This window comes from Antedon mediterranea, chromosome 3 (assembly GCF_964355755.1).
Source record: "Antedon mediterranea chromosome 3, ecAntMedi1.1, whole genome shotgun sequence".
Classification (NCBI taxonomy): Eukaryota; Metazoa; Echinodermata; class Crinoidea; order Comatulida; family Antedonidae; genus Antedon; species Antedon mediterranea.
Genome location: NC_092672.1, coordinates 33,524,362 through 33,547,908, shown reverse-complemented (window position 1 = coordinate 33,547,908; position 23,547 = coordinate 33,524,362). Strand labels below are relative to the sequence as shown.

At 33.4% G+C, this 23,547-nt stretch overlaps 1 protein-coding gene and 1 long non-coding RNA gene across 2 annotated transcripts; both read right to left on the bottom strand.

The window, feature by feature from the left end:
• Positions 1-8,121: 8,121 nt before the first annotated feature.
• LOC140043890 (uncharacterized) lies at positions 8,122-9,084 on the bottom strand. The gene is made up of 3 exons (XR_011844433.1): positions 8,960-9,084; positions 8,491-8,615; positions 8,122-8,227 (listed from the first exon to the last, which is right to left on the bottom strand). It is a non-coding gene; the product is annotated as an uncharacterized lncRNA (long non-coding RNA).
• Positions 9,085-14,551: 5,467 nt separating this feature from the next.
• LOC140044327 (solute carrier family 2, facilitated glucose transporter member 1-like) lies at positions 14,552-18,555 on the bottom strand. Its single transcript, XM_072088806.1, has 8 exons — positions 18,378-18,555; positions 17,881-17,934; positions 17,153-17,346; positions 16,936-17,046; positions 16,566-16,667; positions 16,016-16,085; positions 15,672-15,799; positions 14,552-15,116 (listed from the first exon to the last, which is right to left on the bottom strand). The coding sequence occupies exons 1-8, from the start codon at positions 18,553-18,555 to the stop codon at positions 14,943-14,945; spliced, it is 1,011 nt and encodes a 336-aa protein (XP_071944907.1). The 3' UTR covers positions 14,552-14,942.
• Positions 18,556-23,547: the final 4,992 nt, after the last annotated feature.

Here is a 23,547-nt window from a genome sequence, read left to right as displayed (position 1 = left end):
TATCTTCAAAGGGAGTGGGTTAAAATTATATTAATAATCATTATTATATTACTAATTGTTTTATAATTGTTTTTAATTTTTTAACGCGGAGACGATTATTTCTTTATGCCGACAAGCTGGTGTCATTAATTTTTATATTATAATGAGCGGGATATTGAATATTATAATATTGTTTTCAACCGTACACCAAAGTTCTCGATTGTGTCAATACCATCTTTTATTTACAATGGACCTTATATATGTGTAATGACTCAATCTAAAAGCAATACCTATCATAAATTCATTTAAAACAAATACAAACAAATGTTTATTTCAAACTATTTAGAACATTAGTATTCACAATTGCCTCACGAATGTTTTTTTTTCTCTTTATTGTGCCTTTCTGTTTTATTTTATTTGTCAATTAGACGAAAGAAAGAAGTGTTTTTTTTTCTCTCACTAAGATTAAATAATTAAATATATATTTATTTATCTGGAGAACCAAACGTAAAACATTGGCTTAATGCGTCCTCCTCACATAATTATTTATTAACTTATGTTCTGTATTATATTGTATAATTGTATTATGAAAACAATAAACTTAAACTTAAGCTTTGCTATATCAATATTAAAATAAAGAAAGAATTATGAACATTTGTGAAGGTTTTCAAGTGCTATGCGAAAGGATAGCAATTAATTTTAATATGAAACAGTATAATTATAATAAGAAACACTCGCGTGCTATGACGTCATAGATTACCAACCGTTTTTTCTCAAAGACCAAAACTCAATTAAACCGATTATAGATATACTGGATGAATTTTCTATATATTCTGGACTCAGAATTAATTATGAAAAAAAGCAACATTATGAGAATAGGATCGTTAAGAAACTATAAAACGCCATCTGAGAAAAGTATTTCATGGACCAAAGGCCCAGTAAAATAATTGGGTGTTAATATTTCTTGTAATTTTAATGATATTTTCAGACTCAATTTTCCAGATGAAGCTAAAAATGATGAACAAGTATTAAATATGTGGAAACAACGCTCACTTACTTTGTTTGGAAAAGCAACTATTATTAAGTCACTGTTTCTCCCGATATTCACGTATGTTTTCTCAAATTTACCAGACCCACCCTATTGTTTCCTTCAAGATATTCAAAGTAAAATATTTAAATTTATATGGAACGGAAAACCCGATAAAGTCAAAAGAAAAGTCATGCTTAACAATTTTTGGAAGGATCTGAATCTCCCTACTCCAATCCAGGAGTTCTTCTACGCATGTGTAGATATCTACTACGTCATCATATATATATCGTATTTTATTTGCGGTCCGGCCATGTAGTATATTACTCGCACATTGCTATTTTATACCGTATTACTTAAATATATCGCTTTCTCATACCATCCCACAGCTATATAGGTTATAATACACATGAAATGAAAGTGTACCAAACATTTGCAGCAGTTGAAAAAGATAGTATAATCGGGTTAATGCTGTAGGAAAAAGGAGAATCATCGTAAACGAACTAATTATGCCTACTATTCCGGAATCCACTGTATAGCCGTCGTATACCTGCCCTGACGACGTATGACAAATAATAAATATATTATTTGTCATCCGTCAGGGCAGGATTGTATGATTCCACCGACTGTAGGCTACATAGCCGTCGTATACCTGCCCTGACGTATGACAAATAATAAATAATATAATAATTATATTATTTGTCATCCTTCAGGGCAGGTATTGTATGATTCCACTGTACATAGCCGAATACCTACCTGCCCTGACGTATGACAAATAATAAATATATTATTTGTCATCCTTCAGGGCAGGTATTGTATGATTCCACTGTACATAGCCGTATACCTGCCCTGACGGCTGGCAAATAAGACATTTATTATTTGTCATCCTTCAGGGCAGGTACTGTGTGATTCCACTGTACATACCGTACACCTGCCCTGACGGCTGACAAATAAGATATTTATTATTTGTCATCTTTCAGGGCAGGTATTGTGTGATTCCACTGTACATAGCCGTATACCTGCCATGACGGCTGACAAATAAGACATTTATTATTTGTCAGCCGTCAGGGCAGATATTGTATGATTCCACTGTACATAGCCGTATACACCTGCCCTGACGTATGACAATTAAGACATTTATTATTTGTCAGCCGTCAGGGCAGGTATACGGCTATGTACAGTGGAATCATACAATCCTGCCCTGAAGGATGACAAATAATATATTTTTTATTTGTCATACGTCGGACAGGTATACGGCTATGTACAGTGGAATCACAATCCTGCCCTGAAGGATGACAAATAATATATTTATTATTTGTCATACGTCAGGGCAGGTATTCGGCTATGTACAGTGCAGTGGAATCATACAATACCTGCCCTGAAGGATGACAAATAATATATTTATTATTTGTCATACGTCAGGGCAGGTATACGACGGCTATGTAGCCTACAGTTGGTGGAATCATACAATCCTGCCCTGACGGATGACAAATAATATATTTATTATTTGTCATACGTCAGGGCAGGTAACGTATACGGCTATACAGTGGATTCCGGAATAGTAGGCATGATTAGTTCGTTTACGATGATTCTCCCTTTTCCTACAGCATTAACCCGATTATACTATCTTTTTCAACTGCTGCAAATGTTTGGTACACTTTCATTTCATGTGTATTATAACCTATATAGCTGTGGGATGGTATGAGAAAGCGATATATATTTAAGTAATACGGTATAAAATAGCGATGTGCGAGTAATATACTACATGGCCGGACCGCAAATAAAATACGATATATATATGATGACGTAGTAGATATCTACACATGCGTAGAAGAACTCCTAGATTGGAGTAGGGAGATTTAGATCCTTCCAACAATTTTGACGAAGGAGGGTTAAAAATTCCCCATATTAAGAGTTACTGTACATCTCTCAAATCATGTTGGGTGAAAAGATATCTTGATGGAAATCAATCCAAGTGGAAAGTGTTTTTAAAAAGTAAGATTAAAGAGGTTGGAGGAAATATTGTTTTCGAAACCAACTTTTCTAAATCTTCAAAAATATTAAAACAATTTGAAAGGTTCCATAAAGATATACTCCTGCGTGGAGTGAATACAATTTTGTAGAACCGTATACGATAGAGGACATCTTAAATCAATATTTATGGAACAACTCATGTTTTGATAAAAGAGAATTTAAAGTTGAAAAAAATTGGTTGGTTAAAAATGTAAACTATGTAAAAGATATCGTGAACAAAGAAGGGAAAATATTAGAACTAGACGAATTTAACCAAAAATATAATTTTAAACCAGACTTCTTATTATATCACCAGATTGTAAATTCAATTCCAAACCTCTGGAAACAGAAATTAATTGAACAAGGTGTAAACAAAACTAATGAAGTTGAATCCAAATTACAGACATTCATTTCTGTGAAAACGAGAAATTGTCATTATATCTATAAACACATTATATTAAAAAATGTTGAAGAGCCAATTGGAATTGAATCCAAATGGGAAAAGGAGTTTGACAACAAACTTGATTGGAAAAACCTTTTCTCAAATTTACACGCCTGTACAAATGACACTAAGCTAAAAAATGTTCAATTTGAATTTATTCATCGATAATTTATACAAATACAATGCTCTTTAAGATGTGAAAGGTCGATTCACCAATGTGTAGTTTTTGCAAGGAAAAGCAGGAAACACTGCTACATAATTATGTTCTTTGAATGTGATCTGGTAAAGAAAATTTGGGAAAATGTAAAACAATATATGTATCGAAATATCAACAATAACTTAATTATCACCAAAGAAGAACACACAGTGATGCAAACATTTTAATTTTAATTACAAACTGGTACATATTTAGTTGCAAAATCAAAAAACAATTACTTAATTATAATCATTTATTTCACATTTACCAAAAATACAAGGCAACCATATTATTAACAAAATGATTATTATAAAGTGTATTTTTACGATACATTATTTTTTTTTTCTTTAATTTCATTACTCTCTCATTTTTGAGAGAGTATTATATCGTTTTAATAGTTACGTTGCATTTATATATTAATTTTGTATTATGTATGTGTTGAAATGAAATAAAAAAAAAAAAAAAAAAAAGATCATCAACCTGACATTTCCAAGTGATTATCATGAATTGACGTATTGTTGTTTTTAAAATGTGAATAAATCTCTGCAAAAGTTTTCTGTTTTGTTTCAGGTACATAGAAGTAAAACATTATAACAGCAATCGCTAAAAAGGCTGAAAAGAACAAAAAAGAATATCCCCCTAGACCAGTCTGCAAAAGAAGAGAAATTGTGAGAATTAGCAAACACATCTTTGACATCATAGCCCTAATACAACTAACTCTAACTTCAATAGCATGACATGAGTACAGAGAGAGGGCGTTGGAATAGTTTTGAAAACTTCGTTGCACAATCTTGCATCCGACATGCGCGGAAAATTACATTAAGTTTTCTGTGTTTTCACCAGTTTAAAATGTATGAAACACGTTCACAACGTATGAAACGCATTCACAACGTGTGAAACGCGTTCATCTTATCGGTAAACTTGAAGAAAAAAAAATTGCAGCCAGTCAGTTTTCAAAATGTTCTAAGTACATAACATCCAGTGATCTGCATGTTTTGCATGTTACCGTTAGATTTTTTTGTTAAAGAATAGAAAGATACAACATAATACAATATCATATGCAAGACAAGTTGCAGATCTGTTCTTGGTAAGATGTATCAGAAATACATTTTATATGAATGTTGGTATTATTGCGCTTATAATAAATGGACATATAACCTTCTTACTAGTCTGTTTATCAAAACTAAAATGCCACACATAGCGTTTGATACGTATAATAGTGGCGCATAAATCTATGCCTTATTTTCTTACCAACATAAATGGAAAAGCAATTCCTACGATGAAGTTAGACCACCAATTAAATTGAACAGAAATAGTAATAGCCGCGGCACGTGGGCCTTGTGTCCAAATCTCCGGCACGATAATATTTGTCATGGCTCCTGAAAGTTAAACCAAGCCACTAATTTAATTAAGTCACTTGATTCTGCATCTGCATCAGTAGATAGAGTCTAACCGACTATCGCAAGTCATGAGAGGCTCAGTATTAAATACGTTCGATAATCAATAGTAAATAATATGATAAAAGGTCATGGAAAACGCAGAACAAATGTTATAACGTATATTGATATATTTAACTCTGTTATTGTTTTTTCAAAATTATAATTATTATTATTAGTATTACTATTACTATTATTTTTACCTGGTCCTGGTGAAAAACCACAAAGGAACATATATACACCAACAATAGACAACACTGACCAAACTTCACCCTTTGATTGTGGAAGGAAATAATAATAGACAAATACAAATTATAATTTAAAAGTTGAATAATTTGTTTTCCTTCTTTAGCAAAGTTCACATATACTACATTTTGTTTGTAAACACGTTTTTCGGACCCTATTGGAAACTAATTCTTTTTAAAAGAATACATTGGGTTAGTCCGATAAACTGGATCACAAAATAAACCCTGTTTCAAAGAGATTACCACCTATCTGATAGCACAGTGATTAATTTACTATTGGTAGTGTGTGCCATTAGGCACATGTGACATGAGCCTAAATACAAAAAAAAAATAGATATAAATAAAATCTTACATTTGCTGTTAGAGTCACGGTTAGAAAGGCTGTTGCTACCACCATAAGGGAATATGCAGACATCAAGAAAAATCGTCTGCCAAGTTTGTCAACAAGCATTATCTGATGGAGAAAAATATTATCAAGTAAGGGGATTTAGTAGCTTAATATTCCTAAAAAGAAACATAATATGGCATAACTGTATTGAGCTCGAAAAAAAACACAACGCTCGACTGGCGGCGCTACAATAAAATGAAACAGACTTACACCGAGTCTATTTTACATTTTGCTGTACATGTTTTAGGAATTCTACTGTGGTATATAAAAGGTAAATGTGAGTCCCGTGTTCTCTGAACGTAGGAGAATGAGCTGTTATGAGCTGTTAGGAGCTCATTGTGCTAAGCCTCAGCATTATGTGGTAGGATGGCCAGTTCCTTTCCACTGTGGTATATATAAAATGTATAATGTAACATTTTTAAAATTTAAAATGCCAGCTGAATATATCAAGTAATATTGTTATATATAACATACCGTTATGGTATCCGTTACAACGACCACAATTCCAGTACCACACGTTGCAAGCTTGATAACATTTTCACTTAAATTTGCCTCTGAAAATATTTCTGTTGTGTAATACATCACCTAAAAGCAAGAGTAAAGTCTAGCTTTACCACGTAGAGGGCAGTGTAGTAGATATACCTAAGTAGAAATTCATAAACTATTTTTAATTAAATACTTACGGCATTTATTCCTCCAAGTTGTTGACTTGAATGGAGAAGAATTGAAATGATCAGCGGCCATTTCCACATCGGATCTTTTAATCTAAGTATATCTAGTATACCGACTGAAGAACTGTTAGAGGTCACTTCTTGTCGACGTTCGTACAGCATCTCTTGGATTTCATCATCGACGTCATCTGTACCTCGAAGACGCCTTAGAGCTATCAAGAAGTGGTTATTTAAATTATTTTTTCATTTATAATTTCAAATATAGTCTGCTGATAAAATGTGCAACAGAACACTTATGTTCGAGTATGAATGTCATGGAATATTTTGAGTCAATGTAGGAGGAGGAGGAGGAGGATGTAGACTAATTCATTTTATGTAGCGCCACAAGCGGGCGTTTAAATGTTGTTGTTATGACACGCCATGTGTGCTGACATTTTGTTTACGAATATTAAGCCGAATCGACGTCTAGAACCTAGGCTATACCAGGATGTGAGACTCCACGTTTAAAATGTGTTCTTACAGCGCCGTTTGACAAGAAGTTCTAACAAATCCATGCTTAAACAAAACGCAAGTAATTTATGACCAATTGAAAGCTATTGATTATTCGAACTATCGCTTTTGATTGGTCAACTGGCTTTACTTACCGTTTATTGCTTTGTTATATCTGATGTCATTATATTCAAGTAGACTTTCGGATTCTGTTGAAAAATGAAAGTATAATATGTGTTTTGTTATTGAATGCATACTAAGCTGGACATACCACCACGAATTATTAATCAAATTAATGTCGTCATAGTAGGGGCGCTGTGTTCTTGTATGGTATGGCGACAATAAACACTCTACAGTATCATGTCTTCAGACGGTAAAATGGCAAACCACAGAATACAGAACTTTTATTGCCATAACCTAAGTCTCCAAATAATTTTTGTATTAGAAAGATGGTCTTTGAACCGTTGTTTACCGCTGTGGAATCTAACGTACTAAACCAACCAGCCAAACAAGTGACTTTTGAATTGAGGCTACTCTCTCGCAACGAGTGGCATGATATCTATAATATTCCATATGGGATGTTTAAGGGTTGCTATCATTATGTTGCGATCAGAAGACAACATGAATGAAAGGAAAATGACATCAAAAAGTTCAAATAATGAAAGGACATTCGTTGAGATATATTATATATACATATAATATAATTTCAGTTACCTTTATTTTTTTCAGTAGGCGCACTGTAACCGGATGTGATGAAATACCATCTAGGACTTTCCGGACAAAAAAGTAGCACAGTACATCCGATCAAACTCAGGACTCCGTTCAATGCAAGTAACACAGGCCACAGCTCTTGAGTGTAAAGAGGATACAATCCTAAAATCTACAAAATGTATTGTTATATTCATCAACATTATTAATGTTACACAACACGCGCACATTAAACTACGCCAGTGAAATATTTCCCTTAAATCCTAAGTTTTTTCCTAAAATCAAGAACAAACTAAGGGTTTCACTTAAATGGTATTCACAAAGGTTTTAAGGTTAAGTGATATCTTTAACTTTGTCTATTTTCAAATTATCTTAAGGGACCTCTGAGGTCGTATATTCGTATATGCATACTAGCTATATAGGCACCAGAGTAGACACCCGAGTAGGCATCTGAATAGTGACATTAATACATTTGGTATTTATATTGTAAGTATTATATTTTGATATGAATATTTACCTGTGCTGCAAACACACCTAGTGACGTTCCCAATTGGTGGATACAGCCGAAGGCTCCACGATAACGAACTGGTGAGATTTCAGCCAAGTACACTGGCGTCGCTACCGTCGAAACCCCTGTGTAGTAATAAGTGTAACCATTATTAATAAATGTAGGCCTACGATGTAGTGGTCTTTAATGGATTGACGTGTCATAGAGGAGGGGCTTCCACTTTATAAAATGTGATCATATATTTAGGTTGTATGGTTTCTCAGTAAAAATGTTTATATTGCATTGCCTATATACAAAAACGTTATTGGTCGAAATGGCATCACATGATTGCGAGAATCATAATCTTTATAACGGCATGATCGTAAAAATCGAGGAGTTGTTATATTACCTGACGATATACCAATAATAAATCGACCTACGAAAACGAGTTGGTAAATATTTACACGCTGACTAATTCCCATAAAAATGGATGCAATAATGGATACTACACACGTCACAAGTATCGCACTTCGTCTACAGAAAAGAAAAACTTAACTGCAATGTGTGATGTAATACGATATAGTTATACAATGTGTTACGTAATATTATATAATGTACAATGTGTGACGTAATAAGATATAGTTACACAATGTGTGACGTAATACAATAAGTTTGACACGATACAATAATATTATGCAATGTGTTTTTCTTTTTGCTCATATTATGCTTAACTTCGTTTGCCTTTTCGACTCGACGGCGTGGTGCGTCGTGAACACGACAATTTAGTACGAAGGATGGAAGGAAATATGAAAATGAAAAACAGTTAGACATCAAGATAAATAGCTTTTTCGACTCTAGGCCGAACCACTTTAAATTACCTTCCAATAGCATTAGAAATGGGAGTTGCTACAAGTGCACCAACGGATCCTCCTACGCAGAGCATGGCAATAGTAATGGCCCAAAGCAACAGGATTTGAGTCTCAGAAATATATTCTCCATATTGGTCAAAGTGAGACTGGTTATAGAATGCCTGTATAAACTGTAGGAAATAAATATAACATGCACATTTTTAACACACAAACAAAACATATCAATTGGAGACGGAATGCCAGAAATACATTGTTAAAGAGTGAAAGTAAATAGGCTTAAATCTCTGTCTCTTTTATTTAGGCGTTTTTATTTTTGTCTGAAAACACGAGCTAATGTAATATACGTCTAAAACGCCATATGTGACAAACTATTTATCTTTTTTTTTGTTTTTTGTCTTGTGTGAGTTCATCTCACGTTTATTTAAATTCTCATTGGTGAATATACATATAAGTACATTTGTGACAATTAAAAGTAAGTGTTTAAAGTAGTTAAAATACAGGTATATTTACATAATAAGATGCTTGAATTCAGTATTAACCATATTTGTTTTCATTTTCATTACAATTTTAGATACAATGTTAATTTTAAAAAAATACATGATTAAAATTTTCTTGTTAAACTATCTTATTTGTGATCTTATTTGTGTTCGAGTAGAGAGGCTATAAACTCATGGGAGGAAAATGTAGTATCCTCCCTTTTCACCAAGATAAAAAGGATGAAATGAAAAAAGAGGAATGCAAACGTTTGAAAGTTAGATATTTAGAATGATAGCATGCAATGATATATTTAATGAAAACCGTAAGGTTAGAGTCCATACACTGTGCAAGTCCAAGATGCGATTTTGGCTCTGTATGTGATACGCTTCATACCCGATGTCACCTTGGTACAACTACTACTTACAGTTTGTATTTACGATATAAAATATTGCAAATATAGCAATATATATATATATATATTGGACAAATACAAATATATGTAGATAACATTGACATGTATACAATATAAATATTGCAAATATAGAAAAATATATATATATTAAAAAATAAATACCAATACATACAGATTATATTGACATGCCATCAATTATATTGCATCACCAATGATTAAATGATCCAAGAAGCGGGATATCATATACACATACATGTATTTAAATAATTGGCATCTTAAAAAGTATAACTGATGCCTAAAAACAGAGTTTACGTTAATATACATCCATTATGATAAGGTAAGAAAAAAAAGGAATCAATGAAATAATTACAATATTACCATTAAGTCTTTTGATAGTTTTAATAGTTTATCTTTTAAATTATTCGTCCATTTCTTTTGAGCCTTATGTAAAGTATTATGCATAAATTCATTTGTTAATAAATCCTTTAATTCATAGGAAAATAATCTCCAAATTATTTTTGATTCCTGATTTTGTTTCCTTTCTTTTCTTATTACTAAACACGATTTATAAATGCAAGAGGTAAATATTGAAGTAAGTTCATTTACTGTTGTCTTTTCCGATCCTTTAACAATATTACGCCATGTTATATCAATCTTTTTCGAGATCAAAAGCTTAAATACAATCCATATGGGTTTAAACTTATTACATGAAAATAACAAATGTTTTTCATTTTCAATTTCACTATTACATCTTTCACATATGTCATTTATAGAAAGATTCCAAATTTTTAGCTTACTTTTACACACAAGAATGCGATGTAGTAGTTTGAAATTGAATTGCGCAACTTTTGTGATATGTTGCATAGAAAACACCTTGTTATACCATACGGTATCCCATTCAAAAGTGTAATTTTGAAATTCTAACTATTTATCTTTTTATTAATTTCGGTCTAGAACCTAGACTCTTTTAGACTATCTAAAACACAAAATAAAGCAATACTTTGTAAAAACATACAGCAGAAGGTCCCGTCATCACACTTATGTTGTAGCCCCAGAGAAAAGATGTACCGATGGCAGCCGCAAACGAAGACACCAGCAAACAATCAGTAATCCGTCCCTGAAATGTATAATTAAAAAAGCTATATTAATCAACATTCATACATTTATTCACAAAGTCGTCTGCACTGTTGTCTGTCATTAAAGATGTTTGACTAACTTTATCATGACGCTTAGAATGTATACCAGATGAATTAAATAACAAACAAAATGAGTACAATTGCAGCAGGTGGTTAACCTGCTCGGAACCCTCGTTTCTGGGTTCAAATCATGTCGATATACCAGCTATTTACCCGACGATTAACCGAGTCACATCTTATACTGTACAGACAAAATAAATAAATAAATTACTTTAAAAACAATGATTAAAATTTTAATAAAACACTATACCTCAGACACTGGTGGTGAAGAGATCAGACTGTCGCTTTCAGATCCATATTTGGTCATGCTCAAAATGGGTGATGTGCACTTATTAAAGACCTTTCTACGTAAGTGCCCGTGCTTCGTCAACGAATTTAAATTTATAGTATATCAAACCAACTATATACTTGCTGGTATAAGCCTATTAAAACATATCTTCAAAAAAATATATCTTCAAGGCCAATTTACACAGAAGACCAGAAACTGTAAACGGTAAACGAAAAACAAAACCCTTTTAGGATAGAAACCTCAACAGATTCTACATGGAAGAGTTTTCCGCTTACCGTTACCGCTCTGTTTGTGCCGACAAGCTGTTCATTAATGTTGCGACCAAATTGGCTATTATAGTATTGAGCGGGTTATTGTATATTATAATATGATTTATTATCGCATGTTTTTTTTAAACATAAGCCGCCTAAAATTCTCGCTCACGTCAACATCATTAAAAATAAAAATACTTCTCGTATATTATTATTTTTATTATAAAATATACACACTAAGCGCACGAGGTTCACCAAAAAAGGTTAGTATTACTAAGGCCAACTCAGACTGCATCGTACGACGAGGCCCTGTCTGAGTTGGTGCTGTCTGAGTTGAATCCCGACGAGACAAGTCGTCTTGAGATAGCGTCGGACGTAGTTGTTAGGTCGTCGGGAAAACTTTAAACATGTTTAATTTCCTCCTGACGAGACGACTGGTCGTACGACGCTGTTTTAATTGGCCTTTAGTAGTCTAGTTTTTTAAATAATCGAAGGGGATTTGTAAATAGAAAAACAGAAGGTTTCTACGCATAAACACCCATCTTGTTGTGTACACTTCATAACACTAAATTAAATATACTACATAATAATGTATAACTTTTATTAACAAGTTTAAAGATGTATTGTCCATTTGACTAATTCCCAAAATTTTGTTTTTTTATTTTCAAAAAAAAGTGGGTCATTTTGAAGTATCATAATAGTTATTAACTTTCACCAAAAAATAGTCGAAAAAAAAAATTAATTAAACGAAAAACAGATGTTTTTTTGTTCAAAAAATAACTTTGACTTCCAGTCAAAGTTTTCAATCAAAACATATCTCATAATGCAACGCGCTTGTTTGGCTACTCGGTATGCATAATCATAAAACTTCGATCTGTGTGAAAACACCTTCTCAACCATGACGAGTTGTAAACAATCCTAATTAGCATCATGCATAATGCATACTGATGGTTTGAAATCTTTGTTTACTTTCGCTTGCGATGATTTCCCAGACGAAATGTAATCTAATTAATTTACCTGTTAATTACGTAAACTTGTTGTTTTTGGCTCGAATTTTTGACTTAAAGTGAAACACTTTAATATTACTTTGATATGGCTAATTTAAACTAGAATATTTTTTTTTTCATTTTTTTTGTGTTTCAAGGGACAATACATTCTTTAAATACAACTGTACAACAAAACAGTACGGTAACAACTATAGGCTGGCATTAGTAAACTAATGCCACTGATATATTGTAATTTCCGTGTTTTTCACCCGCAAAATCAGGCGGCGACTTTTACAATATTCTTTTAAGCAATGTTAAAATAAAAAAAAAAAACTCGCCTGAACGGTCACTGAAAACAGAAGTTGCATGGTCAGAGATAGCAGCAGATTTTCCTTTTGAATTTTTTTCTTTTCAAAGGATCTTACGACTACGGACAATAAACTTTTCTCTTTAAGATCCTTGCAATATTATGTTATGTTTGTAAAATCATCATTTATTAAAGATCCTACATGGTATCAATAACAGTATCTTGGCATGTGTTGATGTCGTCACGTACCTAGGCGTTGAACTGGATGGTACTCTTAAGGGCGATGCTCATGTCATTAATAGAATTATAAATGTCAGATAGCTTTCTATGCATTGCAAGGAACTGGCATGTGTAAACATGGTTCGTCTACAGATGTAAAACTACATGTCTGGAAAACAGTCCTGATACTAATATAACGTTAACGTATGGCCTACAATGTGCAAATCTGAGCATGAAGGATATTCTTTACTTAGAAAAAACAGAAAGTAATTTAATTAAAGCAGCGTTGGGTTTAGGCCTAACTAAATTATGTAATCTGTAGAAACACTGCTCTCCTTTTTAAATTTATGCAACCTAAGTTGTCTAACATTATTAAATGTAACCAAGTGAATTTACTTCCAGATATTTATTAGTGATTCCAAATCTAGGTCTTTTTACTCGCATTTATTAAAAATATCAATTTAGAACATATAAAAACTCCTAAATTGTTAAAATAGAAAGCAATGACAAACATGTGAAAATCTGTGGATTGTGTCAATCATAGTATCTGTGATAGCGTTAAGTTTTCCCTTTTTCACAATGATTTTAACAATTTATTTAACGTGTTAACGTGTTTTTATAATTCGTGTGAATCTTCATTTTGATGTGTTTCATTTTGCTGTACAGTAGTTTTTATATGTTTCTCCTTAAGGAAGGTGAATAAATTTGAATTTGAATAAAATTTGAATAAAATTTGAATAAAAATCTAAATATTTATAATATATATTACTGAATAGATGTGAATGAATATGATACTGTACACAATTACGCAATTGCAATTTTAATAACAAGTTTAAAGATGTATTGTCCCTTGAAACACAAAAAAATAAAGGTTAAAATATTCTAAATTTAAATTGGCTATATCAAAGTAATATTAAAGTTATTCACTTTAAGTCGAAAATTCGAGCTAAAAACAACTAGTTTACGTAATTAACAGGTAAACTAATTTGATTACATTTCGTCTAGAAAATCAACGCGAGCAAAAGTAAACAAAGATTTCAAACCACGAGTATGCATTGTGCATGATGCTAATTAGGATTGTTTACAACTCGTCACGGTTGAGAAGGTGTTTTTACATAGATCGCGAGAAAGTGCGTTGCATTATGAGATATGTTTTGATCGAAAACTTTGACTGGAAGTCAAAGTTATTTTTTGAACAAAAAAACGTCTGTATTTCAGTTAAATTATTTTTTTTCGGACTATTTTTTTGTGACAGTTAATAAATATTATGATACTTCAAAATGATCCACTTTTTTCCGAAATCGTTTTGTTTTTTAATTAGTCAAAGGGACAATACATCTTTAAATAAAACATTTGTAATTTTCGTGTTTACAATACTTTTTATTTAAGAAATCCTATTTTGTTAGCATGTGTAGGTTGTAGTTAATAGAGCCAATAGTCATTTATAGGCTATAGCTAAATACATACAAACTATAGCTATATTTATTTAAACAATACTCGCTTTAAAATACTAATATTATTACTGTACTGTCGTGTTTACAAATTCTCCTTTCTGTCAGCTGTAAATCTCATAGACTCTCTTTTGCCAGACGTTCTTTGGGTCGTCGAGCATGGACTTATACATTTGTCGAGTTTACATATTCTCTTTTCTGTCAGCTGTAGCTCTAAAGCTTCACGTGTGGTGACTGCTTCTTAATGCTTATGTCCTCTGGGAATATAACGGGCTAAAACAGCGGCTCGACAAACTTTCACAAAATTATTAGTGAAGTGCTATGCGAAAAGATAGCTGTTAATTTTGATATGAAACAGTTTAATTATAATAAGAAACACTCGCGTGCTATGACGTCATAAATCATCAACCTGACATTTCCAAGTGATTATCATGAATTGACGTATTGTTGTTTTTAAAATGTGAATAAATTTCTGCAAAAGTTTTCTGTTTTGTTTCAGGTACATAGAAGTAAAACATTATAACAGCCATCGCTAAAAAGGCTGAAAAGAACAAAAAAGAATATCCCCCTAGACCAGTCTGCAAAAGAAACGAAAATTGTGAGAATTAGCAAACAAATATGAAACCATGGCCCTAACACAACTAACTCTAACTTCAATAGCATGACATGAGTACAGAGAGAGGGCGTTGGAATAGTTTTGAAAACTTTGTTGGACAATCTTGCAACTGACTTGCGCGGAAAATTACATTAAGTTCAATAGAACCCTTTTTTCGGTGTTTTCACCAGTTTAAAATGTGTGAAACGCGTTCACAGCGTGTGAAACGCATTCACAACGTGTGAAACGCGTTCATATTATCGGTGAACTTTTCAAAATGTTCTAATGAAGTTCATAACACCCATTGGTCTGTATGTTTTGCATGCTGCTGTTAGATTTATTTGTCAAAGAACATAAAGATACAACATAATACGATCTCATATGCAAAACAAGTTCTTGGTAAGCTGTATCAGAAATACATTTTAAATGAATGTTGGTATTATTGTGCTTATCATAAATAGACATCAAAACTAAAATGCCACACATAGCGTTTGATACGTATAATAGTGGCGCATTCATCTATGCTCTATTTTCTTACCAACATAAATGGAAAAGCAATTCCTACGATGAAGTTAGACCACCAGTTAAATTGAAGAGCAATAGTAATAGCCGCGGCACGTGGGCCTTGTGTCCAAATCTCCGGAACAATCACCATTGTCATTGCTCCTGAAAGTTAAACCAAGCCACTAATTTAATTAAATCACTTGATTCTGCAGATATCAATAGATGGAGTCTAACCGTCTATCGCAAGTCATGTGGATGTTTAATACGTTAACAATAGTAAATAATGATAAAGAACATGAAAAACGCATATGGAAATATTTTTGATATAACTCGGTTATTGTTGTTTTTTAAAATGATTATTATTACTAATATTTTTACCTGGTCCTGGTGAAAAACCACAAAGGAACATATATACAGCAACAATAGACAACACTGACCAAACGTCACCCTGTGATTGTGAAGGAATTAATAATAGACAAATACAAATTTTACTTTAAAAGTTGAAAAATTTGTTTTCTTTTTCTTTCTTCAGCAAAATTTACATTTACTACATTGTGTTGGAATAAGTAGTGTACCGTATAAATAAAGTTAAGTTATTAAGAATAAGTGGGCGAGTCAAATGGCCACGGCATGGGAGCCATTTAGCGTATCTAAATAGCTAACCAATCGGCATAGGTTGGAGGCAGACTCGCTCCTAGTTCTGGTGGTGGAACTTTTCTTTTCTGAAAACGACTATAAACCAGTGTACACAGTTTCTTCTTAGGCGCCTTAAAGAACCTAGTTCATTATTCGAGACGATTAGGGGGTTACTCCGGTGAACTGGATCACAAAATAGCCCCTGTGTCAGGGGATTACCACGTATCTGATAGAACAATGATTACCATTGTGCCTAAATAAAAATAAATTTAAATAATAACTAAAATCTTACATTTGCTGTTAGAGTCAGGGTTAAAAAGGCTGTTGCTACAGCCATAAGTGAATATGCAGAAATCAAGAAAAATCGTCTGCCAAGTTTGTCAACAAGGAATATCTGATAGAGAAAAATATTATTAAGTAGTAGTCTATAAGGGACTAAATTTAGCTTTATATTCTTAAAAAGAAACACAATATGGCATACAATAAAAGGAGACAACAGACATACACCAAATCTATTTTACATTTTGCTGTACAAGTTTTAAGAATTCTATTGTAGTATATAACAATTTTTAATTCGAAATGCTTGCTGAATATATCATTTTTTGACGAGAAAAACAACTTTTTTTTATGTAACATAAGTGATATTGTTACATAGAACCTACCGTTATGGTATCCGTTATAATGGTTATGAGACCAGTACCACACGTTGCAAGCTTGATAACATTTTCACTTAAATTTGCCTCTGAAAATAGTTCGGTTGTGTAATACATCACCTAAAAGCAAGAGTGAAGTCTAACTTTACCGCGTAGAGGGCAGTGTAGTAGCTATACCTACGGGTATTATGTAGAAATTCATAAATTATTTTTAATTAATACTTACGGCATTTATTCCTCCAAGTTGTTGACTTAAATGGAGAAGAATTGAAATGATCAGCGGCCATTTCCACATCGGATCTTTTAACCTAAGTATATCCAGTATACCGACTGAAGAACTGGTCGCTTCTTGTCGACGTTCGTACAGAATCTCTTGGATTTCGTCATTGACGTCATCTGTACCTCGAAGACGCTTTAGAGCTATCAAGAGGTGGTTATTTAAATTATTTTTTACTAATAATTTCAAATATAGTCTGCTGATAAAATGTGTAACAGAATACTTATGTTCGTGTATGAATGTCACAGTTCAATGAACATGTTGATTCAATGTAGGATGAGGATACAGACTAAGTTATTCTTATGTAGCGCCACCAGAGGACGTTTAAATTTTGTTTAAATTCCAGGTAAATGTAGTTATGACATGCCATGTGTGCTGACATTGTACCAATATTAAGCCGAATGGCCGTCTACAACCTAGACTACTAGGATATGAAACTCCATTTTTAAAATTTATTCTTAAAGTGCCATTTGGCAAGAAGCATTTTTTTGCTGGTAAATATTCGAGGTTTAGGCCTATGTGAAATTTCAAAAATTTCGTGCCTAAACGCAATTATTTGAAGTGATTTGGTTAATTGCAAGCTATGGATTATTTGAGCTATCACTTGTGATTGGTTAACTGGCTTGTGCGTTGCGCTCTCGTTACGTTGTTGCTAAGTGAAATCAAGCTTTACTTACAGTTTTTTGCTTTGTTATATCTGATGTCATCATATTCAAGTAGACTTTCGGATTCTGTTAATAAAAACATGAAAGTAAATATATATAATTTACAGTATGATTTATATATATATATATATATATATATATATATATATATATATATATATATATATGTATGTATACACAACTGAACACACCACCACGATTATTAGTCAAATTAATGTCGTCATATTAGGGGCGCTGTGCTCTTGTATGGTCTAGCGAAAATAAACACAGCCTTCAGACGGTAAAATGCCAAACCACAAAATACAGAAACTTTCATATTCTAAGCCTCCAAAATAATCTTAATAATAACAAAAAAATATTGATGGTCTTCAAACCGTTGTTTGCCGCTGTAGAATCTAACGTACTAAACCAATCAGCCAAACAAGTGACTTTTGAAATGAGGCTACTTATTGTCGCTACTGTAGATGTTACGTGTTTTGTAGCTATAGTTTCTTTGTTTATAAAGTTACCTTTATTTTTTTCAGTAGGCCCACTTGAACCCGATGTGATGAGATACCATCTGGGACTTTCCGGACAAAAGAATAGCACAGTACATCCGATCAAACTTAGGACACCGTTCAATGCAAGTAACAGAGGCCACAGCTCTTGAGTGTAAAGCGGATACAATCCTAAAACCTTCATCAACATAGGCTTATTAATGTTAAAAATGCGCACATTCAACTACACCAGGGACGCACTAGCCAGTATCGTTTAAACGTGCGCGCGCGGGGGCGATAACCTTACATTATTTGTACTTTCTATCAACAGTATTTCAGCTGCAATGCTTATCTTGTCCACGCCCTAGATTCGTATAATTATGCAAACTAGCTCTATAGGCACCCGAGTAGGCACCAGAGTAGGTGGCATCCGAGTAGGCATCCGAATACACGTTGTATTTATATTGCATGTAGTTAATTTTGATATGAATATTTACCTGCGCTGAAAATATACCAATTGACGTTCCCAATTGATGGATAGAGCCGAAGGCTCCACGATAACGAACAGGCGAGATTTCAGCTAAGTACACTGGCGTCGCTCCCGACGCAAACCCTGTGTAGTAATAAGTGTAACCATTATTAATAAATGTAGGCCTACGATGTAGTAGTGGTCTATAATGGATGGATGTGTCATAGAGGAGGGGCTTCTACTTTATAATATGTGATTATATTTAGGTTGAGGGGTTTCTCAGTAAACATTTTTTATAATGTTGCAAGAACGTGATTGGTCAAAATGGCATCACATGATGACGATAGTTCCGAGGATCCGGGGCTGATTGGTCGGTTAAATGATTACTGACCGGTATGACATCGTCGAAATAGGCCTAAACATAAACAATCAAATAAATCATTAAAAGAATATCTGTATAATAAAAATCGAGGAATTGATGCATTACCTGTCGAGATACCAATAATAAATCGACCTATAAAAACGAATTGGTAAATATTTACACGCTGACTAATTCCCAAAAAAATGGATGCAATCACGGATACAACACACGTCACAAGTATCGCACTTCGTCTACAAAAAAAAACTTTACTGTAATGCGTGACGTAATACGATATAGTTATACAATGTGTGACGCAATATGATAACATATACAATGTGTGACCATGGATTAATGATTAAAAGGATATGTATCAGTTTAAAATCAAAGCTTCCAATGACTCTAACCGACAGAGCCCGGACCGCCCACAATGTTACAAAATAAACTCAGTTTAATTAACCATCGCAACAACGAAACGGTCGCGTGCCTTGTTGGCTATGCTTTCGCGTGATCTTGGTGGCGTGATTATATTTCATATTTTTAGCAACACAAAGTTATGCGACGAATTAATTATAACTTTTCTGAATTCGAATTAAACTCCAAGATATTTTACAAGATTATTAATAATTATAATTAGGTCTACACGATTAAATACAACTTGTTTGTAAATTGTAGTACTCTTTGTGTTAAAAAAAACATCTGCATCTGAAACAACAACTAGGCTAGTTGTTGTCCCAGCCTACATGTAAAATTACAGAACCAGCAAGGATACAAGGCCTAGGCCTACTAGTAAACCCTTTGATTTGCCGACAGTGAGGTAGGTAGGCCTATTGTTAGACTAATGTAGTAGCTACAAGAAATCATGATCGATATATTCACCTTTTCTACTTATTCCTGGGAATAATAATAATAATAATAATAATAATAGACAATGTACTTTTATTCATTAATCCATGCTTCGTTTGTTTATGCGTTGCCTTGCGTCTACTTTTCAAAACAAGCGCTAGATTAGTAAAGTCAGTGACGGAACGCAACTATGCATAGCCAGCAAGTTTTGATTCGATTAGGCCCGGTGATTGGCTGTGATGTGGATGACATACCACTAGCCAATCACAAGGCACTACAATCTAAACTAATGTTTAGCCATATCTTAAAAACACGTTTGTTGTATTGCATACCACTGCACACGGTAACGACATACATGGTCAAATGCATAATTTAATATTCAATAGATTAACGCGATTTTTATTTTCAGGAGGTTGCAGGAAAATATGATAATCCAAATATAAACATTGCATATTTTATTAATATTACCAACTACTTAAAATTACGGTCGTATGAAAAAGTGAACAAATTGCTCAGCAATATCTTGTTGTCAATAAATCATCGACGCAGACATGTCAATAGAAAACTCAGACTGCGCATACGATTTCTACATGGCTACGTTTTGTTCTAAAAAATGTAACAGTTGATTCGCAGCGTCCTAAAGAGGGCCGCGGTTAAAGACAAGGAGTTCAAAGAGCGTTTTTGTTTGATTGGCAGCAGTGCTTAATAGTATAGGCAAGCGCGTTGCAAAATCGTTTGATGTCACAGTCGATACGTATCCTTTTATTCATTAATCCACGGTGCGACGTAATACAATATGTGTGACAATAGTATACAAAGTGTTTATTTTTCTTTTGTCTCATAATGTTTAACTTCGTAAGCCGAAACACGAAAATGTAATACTAAGGATGCGTGGAAATATAAGAATTAATAAGTGTTAGACATCAATATGAATAGCTTACCTTCCAATAGCATTAGAAATAGGAGTTGATAAAAATGCTCCAACGGATCCTCCTACACAGAGCATGGCAATAGTAATGGACCAAAGCACCAGGATTTGAGTCTCAGAAATATATTCTCCATATTGGTCAAAGTGAGACTGGTTATAGAATGCCTGTATAAACTGTATAAATATACAGTTTTAGCACAAAAATACGTATTATATGGAGACGGACTGCCAAAAATACATCGCTATAAAGACGGAAACTAAATGGGCCTTTACTAAAACTTGCTGTAGTTATTAATGTATGTTTTATGTTAGTCCACCACCACCAGTCGGCGTTTCGATATTTGTATGAAACGCCATGGGTGCCAACCTATTTATCTTTTTACTAATTTTGGTCTAGACTAGGCCTATACATATCATTCAAAAAATGTGCGAATAAAATTTAACGAAGTAATCATCTAATGATTAAATGTTTTTTTCAACATGACCGGAATTGTACCAGGAAGGTTAATACACTTTCTGATTTGTGGATTTGGGAGTAGCCAATTTACACAGACGAGAGATAACGGTAAGCTATAACCTGCGTGCATGTTCCACGTAGAATCTGTATAAAATGACATGTTATCATTATAGGATTAATAACACGTAAGATTCTTTATTTTAGTTTCCGCTTACCGTTTTTAAAATACTGAGTAAAATGGAATGGGATGGAATAGAGAGGTACCCAGTCCGTATTTCTTCTACACTAAAACTAAAATAATAATACTTTGTAACAAACATACAACAGAAGGTCCCGTCATCACACTTATGTTGTAGCCCCAGAGAAAAGATGTACCGATGGCTGCCGCAAACGAAGACACCAGCAAACAAGCAGTAATTCGTCCCTGAAATGTATAAAAACTTTGCTTGACATTCTAGGCCGGCTATATTAATCAACATTCATTTATTCACAAAGCCGTCTGCACTGTCTGTCAGTGTAAAGATTGACTAACTTTATCATAACGCTCAGAATATTATACCAAATGAGTTAAAATAACAACAATATTGCAGGTGGTTAATGTGGTCGGATTCCTGGGTTCAAATCATGTCGATGTACGTTAGGATGTTCTCTCATGACATAAATCAAATCCACTCTCAAAGACGCCATATATATAAGTATCTGTTTAGGTGAAGCAATTTTTTTGTCAAGGGAACAGGATTGTCAAATTCAAACGAAGGATAGTGAATATTTCAAGTATTTTGTCGAATATGGAAGAAATGGGAAAACATTATTCAAATTACGCGGTGCTATAAAAAATATCAGCTTTTTACGAGTCACATCTTATACTGTACAGACAAAATGAATTACTATAAACGCAGCGAATTGAATATTAATAAAAACACTATACCTTAGAAACTGGCGGCGGAGAGACCAGACTGTCGATTTCAGATCCATATTTGGTCATGCTCCTCAAAATGTGAACTTATTACTTAAGACCGCAGGCCTACTTTCTACGTAAATGCCCGTGCTTCTTCGACAAATTTGAATTTATAGTATATCAAGCCAACTTATATATTTGCTGGTATAAGCCTATTAAAACATATCTTCAAAAAAGTATTAACTTAATTGATATCTTCGAGGCCAATTTACACAGACGACCGGAAACTGAAAGCGCTCGGTAAATGGTAAGTTAAACATAACAGATTCTATGTTGGACGGTTTTCAGCTTACCCCTACCGCTCGTCTGTGTAAATTGGCGAATACGATAAAGTGTTATTCTGTTTGTGTCGACAAGCTGGTTTCATTGATTTCGTCACCAAATTGGCTATTATAGTATTAAGCGGGTTACTGAATATTATAGGCTAATATAATTTGTTATCACACACAATTTTCGCTCACGTCAATATAATTAAACAAATACAAATCACTCCCCGTCTATTATTATGATTAATATTATTATTTTTTTGCTACTTATATACAAATCTATTTAAATTATTAAAAAAAAAAAAAGTTTCTAAAGGCCAAGTCATACAGCATCGTACGACGAGGTCCAACGAAACGTTTGACTCGTCGATGCTTTCCGAGTTGAATCCCGACGAGACGTCTTGAGGTAGCGTCGGTCGTAGTTTTTAGGTCGTCGAGAAAACTTTAAACATGTTTAATTTTCTCCCGACGAGACGACTCGTCGTACGACGCTGTTTCAATTGGCCTTTAGTAGCCTAGTTTGTGAAATAATCGTAGGGGATTTTTATATAAGCAGCAAAAATAAAGGTATTATGCAAGATAAAAGGTATTTGGATCAGTTGTTTACAGAATCTGTATCTATCTGCACGTAAATACCCATCTTGTGAACACGTCACAGCATTAAATTAAGTATAACTTCTAATAAAATGTTCCAATACAACTGTGCGTCCAAACATTAACTAGGCAGAGGTCCATATCGCGGATAGGTAGTGAGTAATATCACTTATATATATTGTCATTTCCGTGACTTTTACAGTACTGCTTAAGCAATGTTTGTATTTTCTTGACAACGGTATACCGTAGCAGATATACCAATGCATTCTAACAACAGAACCCTGAGCTCGCCTTGTCAAAATACGATCTTATGTCTGGCCGCTGTGA

Excerpts from the sequence above, each read along its gene's own strand:
- LOC140044327 (XM_072088806.1), bottom strand. The coding sequence starts at position 18,555 with ATGTTGATGAAGGTTTTAGGATTGTATCCGCTTTACACTCAAGAGCTG. Across the intron at positions 17,047-17,152 it reads AACTTGGAGGAATAAATGCC|GTGATGTATTACACAACCGA; the intron begins GTAAGTATTAAT and ends TCTTGCTTTTAG. Across the intron at positions 15,800-16,015 it reads TGGTTTTTCACCAGGACCAG|GAGCAATGACAATGGTGATT; the intron begins GTAAAAATATTA and ends TTTAACTTTCAG.